Source organism: Chiloscyllium punctatum, chromosome 41 (assembly GCF_047496795.1).
Source record: "Chiloscyllium punctatum isolate Juve2018m chromosome 41, sChiPun1.3, whole genome shotgun sequence".
Taxonomy (NCBI): domain Eukaryota; kingdom Metazoa; phylum Chordata; class Chondrichthyes; order Orectolobiformes; family Hemiscylliidae; genus Chiloscyllium; species Chiloscyllium punctatum.
In genome coordinates, this window is record NC_092779.1 from 38,927,829 (window position 1) to 38,948,187 (window position 20,359).

At 44.6% G+C, this 20,359-nt stretch overlaps 1 protein-coding gene across 1 annotated transcript in view; it reads left to right on the forward strand.

The window, feature by feature from the left end:
- Positions 1-20,359, forward strand: part of LOC140464991 (transmembrane protein 14C-like) — a 50,093-nt gene that overhangs the window by 23,686 nt on the left and 6,048 nt on the right. Inside the window, exon 3 of the mRNA XM_072560731.1 lies at positions 9,174-9,261. Coding sequence (XP_072416832.1) covers positions 9,174-9,261 — 88 coding nt within the window. The remainder of the gene's footprint in view (positions 1-9,173; positions 9,262-20,359) is intronic.

Sequence of the window (20,359 nt, forward strand, 5' to 3'; positions counted from 1 at the left end):
TCATAAAGTATAAGTAGATAACAAAACAGTTCAAATTGGATGTACCAGAAAATGTTACAAAATATCTCATTTTGCAGTTGAGCATTCACACTTTTAACACCTCATTCCAAATGCAAATTTGGGACATTTACAAAATTTGACTAGAACAGCTGCTGTGAGCTTTAGTGCACCCTTCAGCATGTAGTCCCAGACCTTGGAAAGCGCCAGTGTGCAACAGAAAAGTTGCATGTCAGAAAGGCAAGGTCATGGTGATCTTGGGGGACTTCAATATGCAGGTGGACTGGGTAAATAATGTTGCCAGTGGATCCAAAGAAAGGGAATTCTTGGAATGCTTACAGGATGGCTTTTTGGAACAGCTTGTCATGGAGCCCATAAGGGAGCAGGTTATTTTGGACCTAGTGCTATGTAATGAACCAGACTTTATAAAAGGTCTTAAAGTAAGGGAACACTTAGGAAGCAGCGATCATAATTTGGTAGAGTTCAGTCTGCAGTTTGAAAGAGAGAAGGCAAAATCGGATGTAATGGTGTTACAGTTAAACAAAGGTAATTATGAGGGCATGAGAGAGGAACTAACGAAAGTCGACTGGAAGCAGAGCCTAGCAGGGAAGACAGTAGAGCAAAAATGGCAGGAGTTTTGTGGGTATTATTGAGGACACAGTACAGAGGTTCATCCCCAAGAAAAGAGAGATTATCCGGGGAGGGATTAGACAGCCATGGCTGACAAAGGAAGTCAGGAAAAAGAAAAAGAGAGATCCTATAAAGTGGCCAAGAGCAGTGGGATATCAGAAGATTGGGAAGGCTACTAAAACAAACAGAGGATAACAGAGAAATAAGGAAGGAGAGGATCAAACATGAAGGTAGGCTAACCAGTAATATTAGAAATGATAGTAAAAGTTTCTTTCAATACATAAGAAACAAACGGCAGGCAAAAGTAGACATTGGGCCACTTCAGACTGATGCTGGAAGGCTAGTGATGGGAGATAAGGAAATAGCTAGAGAACTTAATAAGTACTTTGCGTCAGTCTTCACAGTGGAAGACATGAGTAATATCCCAACAATTAAAGGGAGTCAGGGAGCTGAGTTGAGTATAGTTGCCATTACAAAAGAGATAGTGCTAGAAAAGCTAAAAGGTCTTAAAATTGACAAATCTCCTGGCCCCGATGGGCTACATCCTAGAGTTCTGAGGGAGGTGGCTGAGGAAATAGCGGAGGCGTTGGTTGAGATCTTTCAAAAGTCACTGGAGTCAGGGAAAGTCCCGGATGATTAGAAGACCGCTGTTGTAACCCCATTGTTCAAGAAAGGATCAAACCAAAAGATGGAAAATTATAGGCCAATTAGCCTAACCTCGGTTGTTGGTAAAATTCTAGAATCCATGGTTAAGGATGAGGTTTCTAAATTCTTGGAAGAGCAGGGTCGGATTAGAACAAGTCAACATGGATTTAGTAAGGGGAGGTCGTGCCTGACAAACCTGTTGGTATTCTTTGAAGAGGTGACAAGTAGGTTAGACCAGGGAAACCCAGTGGATGTGGTCTATCCAGACTTCCAAAAGGCCTTTGATAAGGTGCCACACGGGAGGCTGCTGAGTAAGGTGAGGGCCCATGGTGTTCAAGTTGAGCTACTGGCATGGATTGAGGATGGGCTGTCTGACAGAAGGCAGAGTGTTGGGATACGAAGTTCTTTTTCGGAATGGCGGCCGGTGACAAGCGGTGTTCCACAGGGTTCAGTGTTGGGGCCGCAGCTGTTCACGTTATATATTAATGATCTGGATGAAGGGACTGGGGGCATTCTAGCGAAGTTTGCCGATGATGCGAAGATAGGTCGATAGGCAGATAGTACTGAGGAGGTGGGGAGGCTGCAGAAGGATCCAGACAGTTTGGGAGAGTGGTCCAAGAAATGGCTGATGAAGTTCAATGTGAGCAAATGCGAGGTCTTGCACTTTGGATCAAAGAATACAAGCATGGACTACTTTCTAAATGGTGAGAAAATTCATAAAGCCAAAGTACAAAGGGATCTGGGAGTGCTAGTCGAGGATTATCTAAAGGTAAACATGCAGGTTGAATCCGTGATTAAGAAAGTGAATGCAATGTTGTCATTTATCTCGAGGGTTGGAATATAAAAGCAGCGATGTGCTGCTGAGACTTTATAAAGCTCTGGTTCGGCCCCATTTGGAGTACTGTGTCCAGTTTTGGTCCCCACACCTCAGGAGGGACATATTGGCACTGGAGCATGTCCAGCAGAGATTCACACAGATGATCCCTGGAATGGTAGGTCTAACATACGAGGAACGGCTGAGGATCCTGGGATTGTATTCATTGGAGTTTAGAAGGTTAAGGGGAGATCTAATAGTAACTTACAAGATAATACATGGCTTGGAAAGGGTGGACGCTAAGAAATTGTTTCCGTTAGGTGAGGAGACTAGGACCCGTGAGCACAGCCTTAGAATTAGAGGGGGTCAATTCAGAACAGAAATGCGGAGACATTTCTTCAGCCAGAGAGTGGTGGGCCTGTGGAATTCATTGCCGCGGAGTGCAGTGGATGCCGGGACGCTAAATGTCTTCAAGGCAGAGATTGATAAATTCTTGATGTCACAAGGAATTAAGGGCTACGGGGAGAATGTGGGTAAGTGGAGTTGAAATGCCCATCAGCCATGATTAAATGGTGGAGTGGACTTGATGGGCCGAATGGCCTTACTTCCACTCCTATGTCTTATGGTCTTTATGGTCTTACACTCAACAGAGGACAACTCTTTGCACTGGACGGCCAACAGGTTTTGGGTAGACCAAAAAGCATCTGACTGAATTGATGTAACTGTGAAGGGAATGCATTATGAATGGTACAAGACTGAGAAGCTCTGAGGATCAGAGGGATTGTATACCAGTCTCGTAAGCTATGAGGACAGCAGGTTAAAGTGGTTAAAGCTACCTTGACTCTCCGAGCTGAGGAGTAGAGTTTAAGAGCAGGGTGGTACTGCTGGAAATGTATAAAACACTAGTTAGGCTGCAGCTAAAATATTGTGTGCAGTTCTGAAATCTGCATTATAAGGAGGAATGTGATAACACTGGAGAGGGTGCAGAGGAGTTTCATCAGGATATTGCCTGGGCTGGAGAGTTTGCTATGAAGAGAGATTATACAGACTGGGGTTGTTTTCCTCAGAAGAGATTGAGAGGGTACATGATTCAGATGAATAAAATTGAGGGCGATAGCCAGTGTAGACAGGAAGAAACCTTTCTCAAAAATAATAGAAAAACTGTTGGTGCTGGAAATCAGAAACAACAAAAGAAATTGCTGAGGAAACTCAGTAGGTCTGTGAAGAGAAAGCAAAGTTAAAGTTTTGAGTCCAGTGACATTTCTGAAACCTGATTAAGGGGCAGAAGGTTCAGAGATGTGAGAAAAATCTTCTTCATCCAGGGGGTGGTGTGAACTTGGAAATCACTGCCTGTAAGTGTGATGGTGGCGGAAACACTCATAACATGCAGAATTATTTACATATGCAATTGTGACTCAAGGCTATGGACCAAGTATTGGAAGATTAGAATAGTTAGATAGTTATTTTTGGCTGGCATAGATGTGATGGGCCAATGGGCCCTTCTCTGTGCTGTAGATCTCTATTATGATGATGATTGAAACTATGCCTCCATGCTTGTTAGAAAGATCTAGTGACAAGGCATTCATGCCTCCTCCTTCTGACAGTCTGTTCAGTGAGCCATCCAACAGAATCAAACCTGTCCTTTAACCACAGGACATCAAGGATGTGATGTGCTAAACACTGCCTGATGGACTTTGGTTAGTCTGCACAAACCTTTTGCAAGGAGGCGGTGATATGGTATGGTCCAACTGCTGGAGTGTTCCACACTTACGCTGCAAATTGCATTGGTACAACAACAGTGATGTCAGGAAAGGAGTTCCCTGGTTTTGATCCAGTGACAGTGAAGGAACAGTGGTAAACTTCCAAATTAGGGTTGTTTATGCAATGAGATGTGTATGAATACCACATGAAATGGTGCAAACCAAGCATGTATAATCTACATTCATAGGGTCTTACTGTTTGACTTGGTTTTAATTTGGAAAAGCCTGTTCTGAGTTCTGTTTTCTCATTGGTGGTTAGATCTTCAATCATCAGGTTAATTGCAGCAGCTTAAGATTCATAGAAATTAATGACAAAATAGATAAAATAGACAAAATAACTTCATAGTTAAGAATTTTCAAAAATATAAGAAATTTTAAAAATTGAACATTGCAGTATATGGAAATTTTCACTTTGCCAAGTTTACTGTTTTTAAATCCCACAGTATCAGTACTGGAGCTGTAACTTTATAGACATTTTTAATCAACCTGTTCATGGCTGAGGCAGGTTAGACTTAAACCCCCAGGCCTTCTGGTTCAGAGGTAGGGACTGCCGCACTGGTCAACATTGCAGCAACTCACCAAGGCTCCTTCAATAACAGCTTCCAAACCTGCCAGCTAAGCTGCCTAGAATGACAAGGCCAACAGATGCATGCAAAGAGAACAGCACCTGCAGACTCCCCTCCAGGCCACAAAAGATCCTAATTTGGAAATATATCACTGTTCCTTCATTGTCACTGGATTAAAACCCTGGAATACCTTTGTTGGCATTACTGTTGTTCTACCAATGCAACTTACAGTGCAGTATTAAGGAAGACAGTTCATCACAAAATTCTTGAAGGCAGTTAAGATTGGGCATTAACCAATGCAGTATATGTCCCACAAAATAATTATTTAAAAATCAACCGAATAATTAAAAAGGCTCAAGTGCAGAGTCCTGCACAATCAGAATTGGATACAGCACTCTAGTTGTTGCTTAACCACAGCTTTATAAAAGTTAAGCAGGACTTCCTTGCTTTTTGTTTGCAAAATATCTACTTATGTTTTTTTCACCACTCTCAATATACTTTACCACCTTCAAAGAGTGTTGCTTATTCCTGCATAATCTTTAGAACTGAACAATTAAGATTTGTATACACCTCCCTGTCTGTTATCATTGGACAAAGTTAAAAATCGCAACAGGATATAGTCTAACAGGTTTACAGAGGAACCTCCATTATCTGGCATTCAATTATCCGAGCAAGGTTGCAATGGCTTGGCTAAACTGTTACTTGACATTTTATTATCTGAACAAAATTGTCCCTGCTCTTGTCATTTGGATAATTGAAGTTCCTCTGTATTTGGATGTACTAGCTTTTGGAGCACTGCTCCTCCTTCAGGTGGTTGTGCAGCATAAGGCACACAACTTATAGCAAAAGATGTATGCATGACACTGTAATTTTTTGTTATAAATTCTGTGTCTTATGATCTTATGCTCCACAACAATCTGATGAAGGAGCAGTGCTCTGAAAGTTAGTGCTTCCAAATAAACCTGTTGGACTATAACCTGGTGTTGTGATTTTTAACTTTGTCCACTCCAATCTAACACCGGCTCTTCCACATCATGGTATCATTGGAAAAATTTTTAAAATGTAACCATCTGTACTACAATTGTTATAACTATGCACATATATCAGAATAGTACTAATTTCTGGGGAACACCATTGTTCACCATCTGTAAGACTGAAAAACAACAGTTTACCATGACTCACGGTTTTCTGGTTTTAAGTCTTCTATATTTATTATCCCGGCATTGAACGAAAAATAAAGAATTGTGGATAGAACGTAGAACATAGAACAGTACAGCACAGAACAGGCCCTTTAGCCCACGATGTTGTGCCAACCACTGATCCTCATGTATGCACCTCAAATTTCTGTGACCATATGCATGTCCAATAGTCTCTTAGATGTCCCCAATGACCTTGCTTCCACAACTGCTGCTGGCAACGCATTCCATACTCTCAACTCTGTAAAGAACCCGCCTCTGACATCCCACTATACTTTCCTCCAACCAGCTTAAAAATTATGACCCCTCGTGTTAGTCGTTTCTGCCCTGGGAAATAGTCTCTGGCTATCGACTCTACCTATGCCTCTCATTATCTTGTATACCTCAATTAGGTCCCCTCTCCTCCTCCTTTTCTCCAATGAAAAAAGTCCGAGCTCAGTCAACCTCTCTTCATAAGATAAGCCCTCCAGTCCAGGCAGCATCCAGGTAAACCTCCTCTGAACCCTCTCCAGCACATCCACATCTATCCTATAATAGGGCGACCAGAACTGGACGCAGTATTCCAAGTGCGGTCTAACCAAAGTTTTATAGAGCTGCAACAAGATCTCACTACTCTTAAACTCAATCCCCCTGTTAATGAAAGCTAGAACACCATATGCTTTCTTAACAACCCTGTCCATTGGGTGGCCATCTTAAGGGATCATGTACCTGCACACCAAGATCCCTCTGTTCCTCCACACTGCCAAGAATCCTATCGTTAATCCTGTACTCAGCTTTCAAATTCGACCTTCCAAAATGCATTACCTCGCATTAATCCAGGTTGAACTCTATCTGCCACCTCTCAGCCCATCTCTGTATTCTGTCAATGTCCTGCTGCAGCCTACAACAGCCCTCTATACTGTCAACGACACCTCCAACCTTTGTGTCATCCACAAACTTGCTGACCCATCCTTCAATCCCCTCATCCAAGTCATTAATAAAAATTACAAACAGTAGAGGCCCAAGGACAGAGCCCTGTGGAACACCGTTCACTTCCAGGCAGAATATTTTCCTTCTACTACCACTCGCTGTCTTCTGTTGGCCAGCCAATTCTGTATCCAAACAGCTAGGTTCCCCTGTATCCCATTCCTCCTGACCTTCTGAATGAGCCTACCATGGGGAACCTTATCAAACGCCTTGCTGAAGTCCATATCCACCACATCCACAGCTCGACCCTCATCAACTTTTCTAGTCACATCCTCAAAGAACTCGCGAAGGTTTGTGAGTTGTGACCTGCCCCCCCCCCCCCCCAAAGCCATGTTGACTGCATTTAATCAAGCCATGGTGGTCATAAATCCAGATGGTCATAGATCCTATCCCTCAGAATCCTTTCTAACACCTTGTGGACGACAGACGTGAGACTTACTGGTCTGTAATTTCCAGGGATTTCCCTATTTCCTTTCTTGAAGAGAGGAATTACATTTGCGCCTCTCCGGTCCTGAGGTACGACTCCAGTGGAGAGTGAGGATGCAAAGATCTTCGCAAGTGGCGAAGCAATTGCATTTCTCGTTTCCCAAAGCAGCCGAGGACAAATCTGGTCCGGGCCTGGCGACTTGTCAATCTTAATATTTGACTAAATTTTCAGCACATCAGCTTCCTCTATCTCTATCCATTTCAGCATGCACACCTGCTCTTCAAAGGTTTCAGTCACTACAAAGTTTGTTTCTTTCGTAAAGACAGAAGCAAAAAAACTCATTTAGGGCTTCCCCTACCTCCTCAGACTTCACACACAAATTCCCTATGCTATCCCTAATCAGCCCTACTCTTTCTTTGACCATTCTCTTATTCCTCACGTAAGTGTAAAGTGCCTTTGTGTTCTCCCTAATCCTTTCTGCCAAGCCTTTATCGTGCCCCCACCTGGCTCTCCTCAGACCATTTTTGAGTCTTTCCTCGCCTGCCTGTAATCCTCTAGACCTGAGCTTGCCCCTAGCTTCCTCCACCTTATGTAAGCTACCTTTTTCCTTTTGATGAGAAGCTCCACCGCTCTCGTGATCTAAGGTTCCTTTATTTTACCACTTCTTGCCTGTCTCAGAGGGACATATTTATTTACCACTTGCAACAACTGTTCCTTAAACAGTCTCTACATGTCTATAGTGCCTTTACCATGGGACAATTGCTCCTAATCCATGTTTGTGTGGCTGATATTGGAAATCAGCCACACAAACAGAAATTGCTGGATAAAACTAAGCAGATGTTGCAGCATCTTGTAAAGAAAAAGCAGAATTAACATTTCAGGTCCAGTGGCTCCTCTTCAGAACTGGCATTGACTCTCCTGTTTCATGAGTCCCCATTGTTAACCAGCATTTCATATAATACTTCGTCAAATGTTATCTTAAAATCCTTATGGAAAACACCTATTGTTTTCTGTACATTAGGCTTCTTACTTAGAATCATAGAATCCCCACAGTGTGGAAGCAGGCCATACTAAATCTCTGAGGGGCATCTCACCCAAACTCCCACAGCCCCCCACCCTATTTCTGTAACTCTGCATTTCCCTTGGATAATTCATCTAGTCTGCACATCTCTGGACACTATGGGCAATTTTAGTATGGACAATCCACTTAACCTGCACATTTTGGGCTGTGGGAAGAAACCAGAACACTGGGAGGAAAACCACACATACGTAGAATGATCAAACTGGATGAAATAATGGATCTTATTATTCGAAAGGTATGCTGGAATATGAACTCAAAAACCTTCTGACTCAACGTTCAGACTTGATTCAATACAACTTAGCTCAAAAGTGAGAGTGCATGCAACATTTCCCGCCTCAGGTGACACTGTGTGGAGTTTGCACATTCTCCCCGTGTCTGTGTGGGTTTCCTCCGGGTGCTCCGGTTTCCTCCCACAATCCAAAAATGTGCAGGTTAGGTGAATTGGCCTTGCTAAATTGCCCGTAGTGTTAGGTGAAGGGGTAAATGTAGGAGAATGGGTCTGGGTGGGTTACGCTTTGGCAGGTCAGTTTGGACTTGTTGGGCCGAAGGGCCTGTTTCCACACACTAAGTAATCTAATCTAACCTGTGAATAATACATCGGCATTTAACTAAACCCATGAGAAATGATGAGACCTTGCTTCTGGGCAACAGTGGAGGTTTCTGTCAGACAATGTGAACAGGTTGCAGTCACTGAATTCAGGCTAGTAGCTGCAATACAATACAATCCCTGATTATCCGCACCAGTGTTAGAATGTCACATACATAAGAATTATGAGCAAGAATAGGCCATTTGGCCCTCAAGCCTGCTCCATTATTTTTAGAAGTCATTACTGATTTGGTTATGGCTTGAACTGCACATTCCTGCTAATTCCTCAAATGAATTTACTTCCGCTAAAATTTTTTTTCGGTAATTCAATTCAATTAATGAAACACAATGTGCATTTTACAAATCTGTGTTGTTGTTCTTAATTAAAATCTTTCCAAGCACCTGTAGATTTCTTTTTTCCCTCTCTGATCATTGCTTCTAAAATCTTAACTATACTGATGTTAAACTTTCTGCTGAGTAATGTTTGTGTCTTTGTACTTTAAAGTTGCTTCAGGAGCACTGACTGGAATAATGGGAATGAGATTCTACAATTCAGGAAAATTCATGCCGGCAGGGTTAGTCGCTGGAGCAAGGTAATGATATAGACCATCTTGTCACCCAACGAAGAAATTTTGTATTGCTGAAAACGTTAATTAAGTCGAGCCAAAATATGTTTGATTAAAACAAAATTCCAAAATCCTGCCCCTTTTAGATCAATGAACTGCAGTGACTTTTTTTTTTAGATTACTTACAGTGTGGAAACAGGCCCTTCGGCCCAACAAGTCCACACCGCCCCGCCGAAGCGCAACCCACCCATACCCCTACATTTACCCCTTACCTAACACTATGGGCAATTTAGCATGGCCAATTCACCTGACCTGCACATCTTTGTGACTGTGGGAGGAAACCGGAGCACCCGGAGGAAACCCACGCAGACACGGGGAGAATGTGCAAACTCCACACAGTCAGTCGCCTGAGGCGGGAATTGAACCCGGGTCTCTGGCGCTGTGAGGCAGCAGTGCTAACCACTGTGCCACCGTGCCGCCCAAAATGTGAATCATCTTAGTTTCAAGAAACTGGTCTATTGTCTTATGGTAAAACTCTTATCGGCTTCCCTTGTTACATATTCCACAACTTGATTGTACTCGTGTTAAAAATGGCAAGTTTTTGCTGACATGGGCAAATGCGGGCATCTGCGCATGCACGCTGATCTGGAACCGCAAATGTGCATATGTGCAGACCATCTATATCATCCTGCCTTCCTTTTCTCATCTCCCTCCTCCCACCTGGGCTAATTTCCTCTAGGCGTCTTGCATACTCACTTACCTCTGCTATACCTCATTTGAATGTTGCACCTTTTCTCTGCGTATGCTCCTTGTATCTTTTGCGCATGATGTCTGTGGCAAGGTGGTGAAGAAACCAACAAGAGGGAAAAAAAACTACCCTCATAATCACTAATCTGCCTGCCAGAGCTGTATCTATCTGATGAGAATGACCACTGCTGTTCTTGTGGAGATGAATCATAGAGTCATAGAATCCCTACAGTGTGGAAGCAGAGTATTTAGCCCATCGAGTTCACACTGACCCTCAAAGAGGATCCCACCCAGTTCCCATGGCTAATTCATCTAAACTGCACATCCCTGAACGTTATGGGCAATTTGGCATAGGTAATCCACTTAACCTACTCACCTTTTGGACTGCGGGAGGAAACTGAAGCACCCGGAAGAAACCCGCACATACACAGGAAGAATATGCAAACTCCACAGAGACAGTCACCTGAGGGTGGAATCGAATCAGAGTCCTTGGTGGTATGAGGTAGTGCTAAACACAAGCTATTGTTCTGCCCTAAGTATGGTCTTTGTATAATGGATACCCTCCATTATGTTGTGTGACACTATCATTGTGCTAAATGGAGTTCAGACTGGGCATCCAAGAAATGCTGTGTGCCATCAGCAGCAGAATTGTGCTGGAACACAATCTTTAGCCTTTAGCCTTTGGCCTGGCATAGCTGCCAACTGTGTTATTACCATCAGGTGAAGCAATCAACCCTCGTTCGATTAAAGAGTGCAAGAGGCCATGCTAAGAGCAGCACCAGGCATGTCAAAAAAATGAGGTGTCAATCTGATGCTACAAAACAGGGCGAATTGTGTGCCAAAGACATAAGCAGTAAATAATAGGCTTAAGTGATTTCACAACCAGTGAATTGGATTTGAGTTCTGCAGTCCTGCAATATCCAGCCATGAATAGTAGATGGTAACCAGATAACTCGCTGGAGGAGAAGGATCTGCAAATCCTTCATGATCCTGATGAAAGCCTTTGCCCGAAACCTCGATTTTCCTGTCCTCGGATGCTGCCTGACCTGTGCTTTTCCAGCACCACACTAATATTGACTTGGATCCACAAATATCCCTATCTTCTATAATAGAAGCAAGCAGCATGGCAGTGCAAAAGATAAGGAACATTTGTAACAATTTTCAGCCAGACGTATTGAATAGATGATCCATCTCCGCTTCCTCTAGAGAGGTCCCCAGCATAATCGGTACCAACCAATGCTATGCACTCCATGTGATATCAGGAAGTGGCTGCAGGCACTGGTGCTATAAAGGCCTTAATAACATTCTGGCACTTTCTTAGAGTTAACCTGCTCAGTAGCGCTCGGTTTGTGTTCTGCCAGCACCAACTTGTTCCTAACCTCAAATACAGCCTTGGTTATACATAGGCAAAAGAACTGAACTCCAGAAATGTGTGAAAGTAACTGTGTCCAAATGATGTAGGGGCAGAAATTAAGCCATTCAGCCTATTGAGTCTGCTCCACTGTTCAATTATGGCTGATATGTTTCTCAACCCTCTCTCCATAACCCTCGATCCCCTTCACAGTCTCAGTCTTAAATATACTCAATAACGTGGCCTCCACAGCCTCCTCTGGCAGTGAATTCCATAGATTCACTATTCTCTGCCTGAAAAAGTTTCTCCTCTTTTTTTTTCTAAAAGGCCTTCCCTTTACTCTAAGGCTATGTCTTCAGACCCTAGTCTCTCCTACCCATGTTCCCAACATCCACTCTGTCCAAGCCGTTTAATATTCTGTAAGTTTCAATTAGATGCCCCCTCATCCTTCTAAATTCCATCGCGTATAGACCCAGAGTCCTGAAACATGCCTTGTAAATTGAGCTTTCCATTTCTGGGACTATTCTCGTGAACCTCTCAACATGTTCCAGAGCCAATACGTTCTTTCTGAAAAGGATGGAGCCCAAAACTGCACAAAATACACTAATTGTGGTCTGATCAGAGCTTTATAGAGCCTCAGAAGTACATCTCTCCAAAATAAATGCCAGCATTGCATTTGTATTCCTAACTACTGACTCAACCTGCAAATTTACATTGAGAGAATCCTGGACTAGAACTCCCAAGTCTTTTTGCAATTCAGACTTCTGAATTTTCTCCCTGTTTAGAAAATAGTCCTTGCCTCTCTTTTTCCTATTAACATGCATGACCTTATACTTTCCCACGTTCTATTTCATCTTCCACTTCTTTACCCATTTCTCCTAACGTGTCCAAATCCTTCTGCAGCCTCCCCGCCGCCTCAATATTAGCTGCAGCTCTGTCTAGCTTTGTATCATCTGTAAACTTAGCCAGAATGCCCTCAGTTCCTTTATGATTGGATTCCCAACAGTGTGGAAACAGGTCCTTTGGCCCAACCAGTCCACATTGACCCTCTGAAGAGTAACCCACCCAGACCCATTTCCCTCTGACTAATGCACCTAACACTATGGGCAATTTAGCATGGCCAATTCACCTGACCTGCACATCTTTAGATTGTGTGGGAGGAAACCGGAGGAAACCCACGCAGACGTAGGCTGGAATCGAACCTGGGACCCTGGTACTGTGAGGCAGCAGTGCTAACCACTGAGTCCCTAGGTCATTATTGTAGTGAAAAGCTGTGGTCTCACTAAAACCACATCTGAGTGTAGCATCAAGAAGCCCAAGCAAATAGAGTCAGTGGTTATCCGAGGGAAATCTCTGTTGGTTGAAGTTTTGCCTGGCACATTGGATGATGATTGTTGGACGTTAGTCATCTCTGGTCCACAACATCTCTGCAGGAGTTAACAAAAATTAGGAGTAGGAGTAGGCCATTCAGTGCTTCACACCTGCTCCACCATTCATTTGATCATGGCTGATCCTCAATAACATTGCTGCTTTCTCCCCATCTCCCTCTAACTCTTGCTTGAATGCATTCTGTGCCTTGGCCTCCTCAGCTTTGTATGATAGAAAGTTCAATAATTTCTCATGTCAGTCCTAAATGGCGTATCCCATAGCATGAGACTGTGACTCCTATTTCAGAAATCCTCAGCTATGGAACACCTCCTTTGTGCATATGCTCTGCCAAATCATGTCAGAAGTTTGTACGTTTCAATCAGATCCCCTCTCATCCTTCTGAACTCTAATGAATACAGGCCAAGGTGAAACCATCTCTTCTCATAGGAGAGTTGAGTCATGCACAGTATCGGCTTAGTGAACCTCTTAGGCAAGTATATTGTTTGTTAGGTACAAAGAACAAAGAAAATTTACAGCCCAGGAACAGGCCGTTCGGCCCTCCAAGCCTGAGCCGATCCAAATGTACTGTCTAAACCCGTTGGTCAATTGCTAAGCATTTGTATCTGTCTGCTCCCCACCTACTCATGCATCTGTCCAGACGCATCTACTGTACCTGCCTCTACTACCTCTGTTGGCAATGCGTTCCAAACGCCCACCAAGTGTGTGAAGTACTTGCCACGTGTATCCCCCTTAAACTTTCCACCTCTCATCTTGAAAGCATGACCTCTCATTATTGAATCCTTCACCCTGGGAAAAAGCTTGTCTCTATCCACTCTGTCTATACCCTTCATGATTTTATAAACCTCAATCAGGTCCCCCCTCAATCTCCTTTTTTCTAGTGAAAATAAACCTAACCTATTCAACCTCTCTTCAGAGCTAGCACCTTCCATACCAGGCAACATCCTCGTAAACCTTCTCTGCACCCTCTCCAAAGTGTCCACATCCTTTTAGTAATGTGGCGACCAGAACTGTACACAGTACTCTAAATGTGGTCAAACCAATGTCTTGTACAGCTCTTATACTCAATACCCCGTCCAATGAAGGCAAGCATACCATATGCCTTCTTGACCACACTATCCATCTGTGCAGCAATCTTCAGGGTACAATGGACCTGCGCTCCCAGATCTCTCTGCCCATCAACTTTTCTCAAGGCTCTTCCATTCATTGTATAATTCGCTCTAGAATTAGTCTTGCCTAAATGCATCACCTCACATTTGTCTGGTATAAAATCCATCAGCCACTTTTACGCCCAACTCTCCAGTCTATCTATATCATCCTGTATTCTTTGACAGTCCCTTTATGCTTTCCACTGCTCCACCAATCTTCGTGTCATCTGCAAACTTGCTGATCATTTCAACAGTGCCCTCTTCCAGATCATTTATGTATATTACAAACAACAGTGGCCCCAACACTGATCCCTGTGGAACACCACTGGTCACCTTTCTCCGTTTCAAGAACCTCCCTTCAACTACTACTCTCTGTCTCCTGTTGCTCAACCAGTTCTTTATCCACCTAGCTAGAACACACTGCACACCATGTGACTTCAATTTCTCCATTAGTCTACAATGGGGAACCTTATCAAATGCCTTACTAAAGTCCATGTGTATGACATCAATAGCCCTTCCTTCATCTAACAACTTGGTCACTTCCTCGAAGAACTCTATTAAGTTGGTAAGGCATGGTCTCCCCCGCAGAGAACCATGTTGTCTCTCACTGATAAGCTCATTTTTTTTCTAAATATAAGTAGATCCTATCTCTCTCTGTACCCTCTCCAGCAACTTCACCACCACCGATGTCAGGCTCACTGGTCTGTAATTACCTGGAATATCCCCACTACCCTCCTTGTACAGGGGGACAACATGAGCAACCTTCCAGTCCTTCGGCACCTCGCCTGTGTTAAAGGATGTCAGAAAGATATCTGTCAGGGCCTCAGCTATTTCCTCTCTCTCCTCCCTCAGCAACCTGGGATAGATCCCATTCGTTCCTGGGGATTTGTCCACCTGAATAACCTCGAGCATACCCAACACATCTTCCCTACTTATGCCAACGTGTTCCAGATTAATCAAACTTCTTTCTCTAATCTCTAGATTCATGTTCCTCTCCTCAGTGAACATTGATGCAAAGTATTCATTCAGAATCTTATCCATTCTCTCAGGTTCGGCACACAGCCTTCCTTCATTATCTTTTAGTGGACCGATCATTTCTCTAGAATAAAATGCTTTGGGATTTTCCTTAATTCTGCTCGCTAAAGCTATTTCATGACCCCTTTTAGCCTGCTTGATTCCTTGTTTAAGACGTGTCCTACTCTTCTGATATTCTTAGCTGCCTAGACCTTATGTAAGCTTCCCTTTTCCTCTTGGATCGTCGTACAATTTCTCTTGTCATCCACGGTTCACGAATCTTGCCTTTCCTATCCTTTTCCTTCAATGGGACATGCCTATCTTGCACTATCTTTAACTTATCTTTGAAAGCCTCCCACAACTCCAATGTGGACTTCCCTTCAAATAGCTGTGTCCAGTCCACATTTCCCAGCTCCTGCCTAATTTTGATATAATTGGCCTCGGCCCAGTTTAGTATTCTTCCCTTAGGACCACTCTTTTTTTTTATCTACGAGTATTCTACAACTTACAGAATTGTGGTCACTGTTCCCAAAGAAATCCCCCACCGCAACTTTTACTACTTGTCCTGGCTCGTTCCCCATTACCAGGTCCAATATGGCCCTTCCCTCGTCGGACTATTGACATCTTGTTCTATAAAACTCTCCTGGACACTTCGTACAAATTCTACTCCATCCAGACCTCTGACGCTAAGTCTATGTTGGGAAAATTAAAATCTCCCATTACCACTACCCTATTGCCTCTACATCTATTCATAATCTGTTTACTATTTGTTCTTCTACCTTACGCTCACTGTTGGGAGGTCTCATCTCTACCCATAATGCCTCACTACCCAAGACCGCCATAGTGTCCTCCTTTAGCACAGCCGTGATATCATCCCTGACCAGCAATACAACTCCACCCCCTCTTTTACTTCCCTCTCTGTCCTGTCTGAAGCGTCTATCTCCTGGAACATTTAGTTGCCAATCATCATGCCCTTCCTTCAACCAAGTCTCTGTGATGGCAATAATGTTATACTTCTAGGCCCTAAATTCATCTGCCTTATACACTATACTCCTTGCATTAAAGTAGATGCATTTCAGGCCACCAGTTCTTTTGCGCTCACACGCTGTCTGCCTTTCTTCCCTTTATTAATGTTTTCTTCATAATTCTTACAGTCTCCAGTCTCCACCTCACTGCCTACTTCTCTTCTGGTTCCCAGTCCCCTGCCACATTAGTTTAAAACCTTCCAACAGCAGTAGCAAAAACTCTCCCAAGGACATTGGTTCCGGTCTGATTCAGATGTAGACCGTCCCTTTTGTAATAGTCCCACCTTCCCCAGAACCGGTCCCAATGTCCAACAAATCTGAACCCCTCCCTCCTACACCATCTCTTAAGCCACGTGTTCATCCTGCCTATTTTTTCATTTCTGTGCTGGCTAGCACGTGGCACTGGTAGTAATCCCAAGATTACTATCTCTGAGGTCCTCCCCTTTAACTTCTCTCCTAGCTCCCTGAATTCTTCTTTCAGGACCTCATCTAGCTTTCAACTTATATCGTTGGTGCCTGTATGCACCAACACAACTGGTTGTTCACCCTCCCCTTTTAGAATGCTCTACAGCTGATCAGTGACATCCCTGACCCAAGCATCATGGGAGTGAAAAAAAACCATCTGGGAGTCCCGTTTTCAGCCACATCTACTCCCCTCACAATAGAATCCCCTATGACTATGGCCCTAGGAGTCTTTTCTTTTTCCCGCCCTTCTGAACAGCAGTGCCCACCACGGTGCCATGATCTTGACAACTGCTGCCTCCCCTGGTAAGCCATCTCCCACAACCGTATCCAAAAGGTATACCTGTTTTGGAGGGAGATGACTGCAGGGGACACCTGCACTGCCTTCCAGCTCTTTTTCTGCCTTTTGGTCACCCATTCACTGTCTCCCTCAGCAATCCTAACCTGCGGTGTGACCAGTTCACTTAACGTGCTATCCACGACCCCCTCAGCATCGCAGATGCTCCTCATCTGCAGCTCCAGAGCCGCCGTGCGGTCAAACAACAGCTGCAGCTGGACACACTTCTTGCAAGTGTAAGAGTCAGGAACGTCAGGCACATTCCTAAGCTCCCACATCAAGCCAGAGTCACATGTCACGGATCTGAGGTCCCCTACCATTGTAAGCTTAGCTTTATATGAACTAACTAAAACTAAACCATGCACTTAAATGAAAAAGAAAGATAAGAAAAATGTTTGCGCATAGCTGGGCGGGAAGGTAAGTGATTAGTATTTGAGTGGGTGTGTTCTAGACCCCAGGTCCTACTTTCGTAGGGCCTCCCTCCCACCACCCTCCTCTAACCTAACTTTAAAGTCCACAGGTAAGTGACTCAGTGTTATTGACTCAGTGTTCTTGTTTTTGGAGACAAAGTGTACAGTTATGGCAGCGCAGGCAGTGGAATGTTCCTCCTGCAGGATGTTTGAGGTAGGGGTGACCACCGATACTCCTGCCGACTTCGTCTGCAGGAAATGCAGTCAGATCCTGATCCTCACCGAACGAGTTAGGGAACTGGAACTGGAGTTGGACGAACTGAGGATTATTCGAGAGGCTGAGAAGGTGATTGATAGAACCTACAGGGACATAGTTACGCCGGAGAACAGAGGTAGCTGGGTAACAGTTAGAGGTGGGAAGGGGAAGAAGCAGGCAGTGCAGGGTTCCCCCGTGGTCGTTCCCCTAAAAAATAAGTATACAGCTTTGGAAACTGTTGGGGGGGACAGCCTTGCAGGTGTAAGCTGCAGTGAAGGGGTCTGTGGCTCTGAGACTCAGAAGGAAAAGGGGGAGAAGAGGAGAGCGCTAGTTATAGGGGACTCTCTAGTTAGAGGGACGGACAGGCGGTTCTGTGGACATGGGCGAGACTCTCGGATGGTTTGTTGCCTCCCGGGTGCTAGGGTCCGAGACGTCTCGGACCGTGTCTTCAGAATCCTTAAGGGGGAGGGTGTGCAGCCAGAAGTCGTGGTACACATTGGCACCAACGACATAGGTAGGAAGAGGGGTGGAGAGGTCATTCAAGAGCTCAAGGAGTTAGGCTGGAAGCTAAAAGCTAGGACAGACAGAGTCGTCATCTCTGGGTTGTTGCCGGTGCCACGTGACAGTGAGGCAAAGAATAGGGAGAGAGTGCAGTTGAACACGTGGCTGCAAGGATGGTGTAGGAGGGAGGGCTTCAGATATTTGGACAATTGGACTGCATTCTGGGGAAGGTGGGACCTGTATAAACAGGACGGGTTGCACCTGAACCAGAAGGGCACCAATATCCTGGGGGGTAGGTTTGCTAGCACTCTTCGGGGGGGGGGGGGTGTTTAAACTATTTTGGCAGGGGGATGGGATCCGGACTTGTAGTCCAGCAAGTAAGCTAGCTGTGTGTCAGGATGCCCAAGACTGTAGGGAGGCTGTGGAGAAGGTAGCACTGACAGGGACTACTTGCGGACACAGAGATGGGCTCAAGTGCGTATACTTCAACGCAAGGAGTATCAGAAATAAGGTGGGTGAACTTAAGGCGTGGATCGGTACCTGGTACTACGATGTTGTGGCCATCACGGAAACATGGATAGATGAGGGACAGGAATGGCTGTTGGAGGTTCCTGGTTACAGATGTTTCAGTAAGATTAGGGGGGGTGGCATTGCTAATTAGAAATGGTATAACGACTGCAGAAAGGAAGTTTGAGGGGGATCTGCCTCTGGAGGTAGTATGGGCTGAAGTCAGAAATAGGAAAGGTGCAGTCACCTTGTTGGGTGTTTATTATAGGCTCCCCAATAGCAGCAGAGATGTGGAGAAACAGATTGGGAAACAGATTTTGGAAAGGTGCAGAAGCCACAGGGTCGTAGTCATGGGCGACTTCAACTTCCCAAATATTGATTGGAAGCTCTTTAGATCAAGTAGATTGGATGGGGCGGTGTTTGTGCAGTGTGTCCAGGAAGCTTTTCTAACGCAGTATGTAGAGTGTCCAACCAGAGGGGAGGCCATATTGGATTTGGTACTCGGTAATGAACCGGGACAAGTGGTGGGCTTGTTAGTGGGTGAACATTTTGGTGATGGTGACCACAATTCTGTGACTTTCACCTTGGTTATGGAGAGAGATAGGTGCGCACAACAAGGTAGATTTTACAATTGGGGGAAGGGAAATTACGATGCTGTAAGACAGGATTTGAGGAGCATACGTTGGGAGCACAGGCTGTCAGGGAAGGATGTGGTGGAAATGTGGAACTTTTTCAAGGAGCAGATACGACGTGTCCTTGATATGTATGTACCTATCAGGCAGGAAAGAAATGGTCGTGTGAGGGAGCCTTGGTTGACGAGGGAGGTTGAATGTCTAGTAAAGAGGAAGAAGGAGGCTTACATAAGGTTGAGGAAACAGGGTTCAGACAGAGCAGTGGAGGGATACAGGATAGCCAGAAGGGACCTGAAGAAAGGGATTAGGAGAGCTAAGAGAGGGCATGAAAAATCTTTGGCGGATAGGATCAAGGATAACCCCAAGGCATTTTATGCGTATGTGAGAAACCTGAGAATGACGAGAACGAGGGTAGGTCCGATCAAGGACAGTAGTGGGAGACTGTGTATTGAGTCGGAAGAGATAGGAGAGGTCTTGAACAAGTACTTCTCTTCAGTATTTACGAACGAGAGGGACCGTATTGTTGAAGAGGAGAGTGTGGAACGGACTGTTAAGCTAGAAGAGATACCTGTTAGGAAGGAAGATGTGTTGGACATTTTGAACAACTTGAGGATAGACAAGTCCCCCGGGCCTGACGGGATATATCCTAGGATTATGTGGGAAGCAAGAGAGGAAATTGCAGTACCGTTGGCATTGATCTTCTCGTCTTCACTGGCAACGGGGGTGGTACCAGGGGACTGGAGAGTAGCGAATGTTGTGCCCCTGTTCAAAAAAGGGAATAGGGATAACCCCGGGAATTACAGGCCAGTTAGTCTTACTTCTGTGGTAGGCAAAGTAATGGAAAGGGTACTGAGGGATAGGATTTATGAGTATCTGGAAAGACACTGCTTGATTAGGGACAGCCAGCATGGATTTGTGAAGGGTAGGTCTTGCCTTACAAGTCTTATTGAATTCTTCGAGGAGGTGACCAAGCATGTGGATGAGGGTAGAGCAGTGGATGTAGTGTACATGGATTTTAGTAAGGCATTTGATAAGGTTCCCCATGGTAGGCTTATGCGGAAAGTCAGGAGGCATGGGATAGAGGGAAATTTGGCCAATTGGATAGAAAACTGGCTAACCGGTCGAAGGCAGAGAGTGGTGGTAGATGGTAAATATTCAGCCTGGAGCCCAGTTACAAGTGGAGTTCTGCAGGGATCCGTTCTGGGTCCTCTGCTGTTTGTAATTTTTATTAATGACTTAGATGAGGGAGTCGAAGGGTGGGTCAGTAAATTTGCAGATGATACGAAGATAGGTGGAGTTGTGGACAGTGAGGAGGGCATTTGTCGGATGCAGAGGGACTTAGATATGAT